Here is a 4,435-nt window from a genome sequence, read left to right on the forward strand (position 1 = left end):
TTATGCCACATAACAAGTTATGCATCTGCATAACTGGTTATGCACATTTTTTTGTACTGCATAACTTGTTATGCACATTTTCTTTGTACTGCATAACTAGTTATGCATATTTTTTTTGCATCTGCAGTGATTTATGATAAGCATAACCTTTGATGCATCTGCATAACTAGTCATGCACATTGTTCTGTACTGCATAATGTCTTATGCATCTGCATAACTGGTTATGCACTTTTTTTTGTACTGCATAACTGGTTATGCACATTTTCTTTGTACTGCATAACTAGTTATGCACTTTTTTTTTGTACTACATAACTTGTTATCCACATTTATTTTTGTACTGCATAACTGGTTATGCACATTTATTTTTCGTTAACTGAATGTGAAAGTATCAAAGTAAAATAAAATGTTGATTTTGTTTGTGTTTCGTTCATTTTTTTCGAAATGTTGTTTCTAGAATTTGTAAACTGTAAGTAGTTTCTAGGTTGGTTTTTTAGAGTATGAAATTGATTTTTCATCCATTTTTGTTGAAATTGATTTTTTTTTCTGTTTCTTCTACTTGATTTTTTCTTCTTCGTCTGTTTCATCCATTTTTTTTGAAATGTATTCTAGGGTTTAGTCAAAAATGATTTACTTCTTTGAATCATCGATTTTAAATGATTTATTTCTTTAAATGATGGAGAAAAAATCTTTGCAGATCCGTTACAGAGATTAATGGAGGAATAGAGAAAGAAACCGGCGAAGAAGAAAAAAAATTATGCCCAAAAACGATGAAGGGTAATAGAGTCTTTCAGTACGTTTTAAATATTTTTAAATAATTATGGATGTGACGGTATCAGAAATTAATTGTGGGCCTGGCGGTAAGATTTTTTTTTTTTGGGCCTTCGCCTAAGTTCCCCATAAAAAAATCAGCTGTCATGGCCCAGAGCTCTATTAGTGGGCTTTTCCCCCCTCGGTACCAAGAATGGGAATCAGCCCTATTGTATCCTCATTCCTCGATGCAAACCAGCCGAAATATTTTTATGCAAGAAGGAGAAGAAGTGGTGGACATGTTGGTGAGATGAGAAGTCAGATAATTTCAATTTCAGCCTACCCTGATCAACCCACCATTTCATTTTCAATAGCTTTAATTCTGTCTCGGTTATTCCTATTTCTTGCAATTCTTTTGCTGGACTGGTATTAATTGCTGTACATGTTTACCAAATGGTCCAAATCGTTACAGTAGTGTAAATCTTTCAACGCTCACAAACATAAGATTCAGCCATGGTAATGGACTCCACCGATTCTACTACCTCTAGCTCAATTCATCTGTGACGGAATGCATCACAATTCTGATTTCTTCAGAAATCAATTTCGTTGTAATCGCAGAAGAGGAAGAAAATTTTAACTGTGAGGGTTTGATACTGGTAGGAATGGCAGGACAATCCAGAAAATGGATGATATTAGTAGCGGCCATATGGATACAAGCATTTACAGGTACAAATTTTGATTTCTCAGCATATTCATCAAATTTGAAATCAGTATTAGGGATTTCACAAGTTCAATTGAATTATTTAGCAACAGCTTCAGATCTTGGTAAAATTTTTGGTTGGTCTTCTGGTTTAGCTCTTTTGTATTTGCCCCTTTGGTCTGTTCTTATCTTGGCTGCTTTTATGGGTTTCATTGGTTATGGTTTTCAATGGCTTCTTCTTCAGAATCTCATTTCTCTCCCTCATTTCATTGTATTTCTGCTATGCTTGTTGTCTGGATGCAGTATAAGTTGGTTCAATACAGTATGTTTTGTATTATGCAATCAAAATTTCCCCACAAGTAGAGCTTTGGCATTATCTCTTACCATTAGTTATAATGGACTTAGTCCAGCAATTTACAATCTTGCTGCCGATGCCATTTCCTCACCAGAATCTAGTATTTATCTAATTCTGAATGCTCTTTTTCCTCTCATCACATGTTTTGCTGCTCTAGTTCCAATCCTTCGTCAACATCCACTACAAACCTTGCCCCAAGACGCTGTTCGTCGAGATTCCTTCTTATTTATAATTCTTAATATCATCGCTGTTTTCACGGGTATGTACCTTCTGTTGCTTAATTCAGTTACCGCAATTTCTTCGACTGCGAGGATAATCTTTGGTGGTGCCCTTTTTTTCCTTGTTCTTCCCTTGTGCATCCCTGGAATTGTATATGCTCGTAGCTGGGCTCTGGAAAATATTCATGCGAGTTTTCGTTTGCAAGGTTCTGGTTTTAACCTTGTTGACGTTGATGATCTCGAGCTTCACAAAGAGTTACTTATCGGGCGAGAAGAGTACTATTACAAGAACATTGTGAATGGTACTATGAAGAATCAGTTGTCGGTTCTTGGAGAAGAACACTCTGCTAGAGATCTTCTTAGCAGACTGGATTTTTGGTTATACTATGTTGCTTACTTTTGTGGAGGTACAATCGGGTTAGTATACAGTAATAATCTAGGCCAAATATCACAGTCCCTTGGGTTTGCTTCGAAAACTACTGAGCTCCTTACGCTTTATTCGTCGTGCTCCTTCTTCGGACGGTTGCTCTCTGCTGCCCCTGACTTCTTGTGCGTGAAGCTGTATTTTGCAAGGACAGGGTGGTTGGCAATTGCGCTATTACCTACTCCAGTTGCATTCTTTTTGCTCACTGTATCCAGTAGTGAGAGGGCACTGGAAGTTGGTACAGCCCTGATTGGGTTTAGCTCCGGATTCATTTTTGCAGCTGCAGTGTCAATTACTTCAGAGTTATTCGGACCCAACAGTATGGGTATCAACCATAATATATTGATCACAAACATCCCTATAGGTTCTCTTGCTTATGGATTACTTGCAGCAATAGTTTATGATAGTAATGTTAAATCATCGGGATTGTCGACTAACATGGAAATAGTTGATGGAGTGTCGATTTGTATGGGAAGACAATGTTACTTGCAGACATTCTTGTGGTGGGGTGTTATCTCCTTGTTTGGCTTATTATCCAGTGGCATTCTTTTCGTGCGCACAAAACCTGCTTATGATCGTTTCGAAGAGAACAGGATTCTGACATCTGATACTGTTTATTTAATGATGTGAAACCGGTATTGATTAGATATACTGGAAAGGAAGGTGTACCATTCCCTGAGAAATATTAGGTTATTTGGTCTTGGCAGCAACAACTAATAGCACAATGTAATGTGAGAGTGTGTGCAGTGAGCGTGAGCTATGCACGTGTGAGGTGCAAGTGCTAGAGAGTCGAGAGAACTAATTCAGTTTTTTTTTTTTTTTTTTTTTTTTTTTTTTTTGATGGAAATAGAACTTATAGTCAACTTAGCATTTTTATGGGCGACCCCGAAAGAATTAGGGGCGATTAATAAGAGAAAAACGGATCACCTAAACCTAAAATGAAGCCATCCTTTATCTTTCGTTTTTTTTAATGGTCAAATTACCCTTCACAATCGGTAGTTAAGTTTACAATCGGGAGAAACTACTCAGAATCGGTAGTTAAGTTTACAGTTGGGAGAACATCATGAAATTTTTTAATGGCCAAAATATCCAGAATCGGTAGATAATGGATTAGCTTATCTACTGATTGTAAACTACTAAGCCAAAATATATCTATAATCGGTAGACAATGACATTTAATTGGCTTCCGCTTACAATGTACCCCAAAATTGTATTGTGTCAAAATTCTTAAATTTTCGAATTCTCTACACAAACATAATCGTTAGTAAATGTAGTTTATTTAACTTTCGATTACAATCAATAGTAAATGAACTAACATAATCGGTAGTAAATGAAGTTCATTTAACTTCCCAATTACAATGTAGCCCCAAAATTAGATTGTGTCAAAATTCTTAATTTTTCGAATTCTTTACACAAACATAATCAGTAATTTCATGATGTTCATTATATACTGAGTGTACAATCAGTAGTTAAGTTTACAATTGGGAGAATATCATGAAAATTTTTAATGGTCAAACTACCCAGAATCGGTAGATAATGGATTAGCTTATCTACTGATGGTAAACTACTAAGCCAAAATATATCTATAATCGGTATACAATGACATTTAATTGGCTTCCGATTACAATGTATCCCAAAATTGGATTGTGTCAAAATTCTTAAATTTTCGAATTCTCTACACAAACATAATCGTTAGTAAATGTAGCTTATTTAACTTTCGATTACAATCAGTAGTAAATGAACTAACATAATCGGTAGTAAATGAAGTTCATTTAACTTCCCAATTCCAATGCAGCCCGAAAATTAGATTGTGTCAAAATTCTTAAGTTTTAGAATTCTTTACACAAACATAATCAGTAGTTTCATGATGTTCATTATATACCGAGTGTACAATCGGTAATTTCGTGATGTTTATTATCTACCGACTGTACAATCAGTATTTTCATCATGTTCATTTTCTACCGATTGTAGTAGTAGCCCCAAATTCAAAA

The 4,435-nt window shown here is 35.4% G+C and overlaps 1 protein-coding gene across 1 annotated transcript; it reads left to right on the plus strand.

The window, feature by feature from the left end:
- The first annotated feature begins 1,030 nt into the window (after window positions 1-1,030).
- Window positions 1,031-3,127, plus strand: LOC113347849 (protein NUCLEAR FUSION DEFECTIVE 4-like). The gene is made up of 2 exons (XM_026591530.1): window positions 1,031-1,263; window positions 1,366-3,127. Exon 2 carries the CDS (start codon window positions 1,410-1,412, stop codon window positions 3,072-3,074), a length of 1,665 nt encoding a protein of 554 aa, XP_026447315.1. The 5' UTR covers window positions 1,031-1,263; window positions 1,366-1,409; the 3' UTR covers window positions 3,075-3,127.
- Window positions 3,128-4,435: the final 1,308 nt, after the last annotated feature.

Source organism: Papaver somniferum, chromosome 2 (genome assembly GCF_003573695.1).
Source record: "Papaver somniferum cultivar HN1 chromosome 2, ASM357369v1, whole genome shotgun sequence".
Taxonomy (NCBI): Eukaryota; Viridiplantae; Streptophyta; class Magnoliopsida; order Ranunculales; family Papaveraceae; genus Papaver; species Papaver somniferum.

What these genes read in the sequence shown, in the direction of transcription:
- LOC113347849 (XM_026591530.1), top strand. Translation starts at nt 1,410, where the DNA reads ATGGCAGGACAATCCAGAAAATGGATGATATTAGTAGCGGCCATATGG.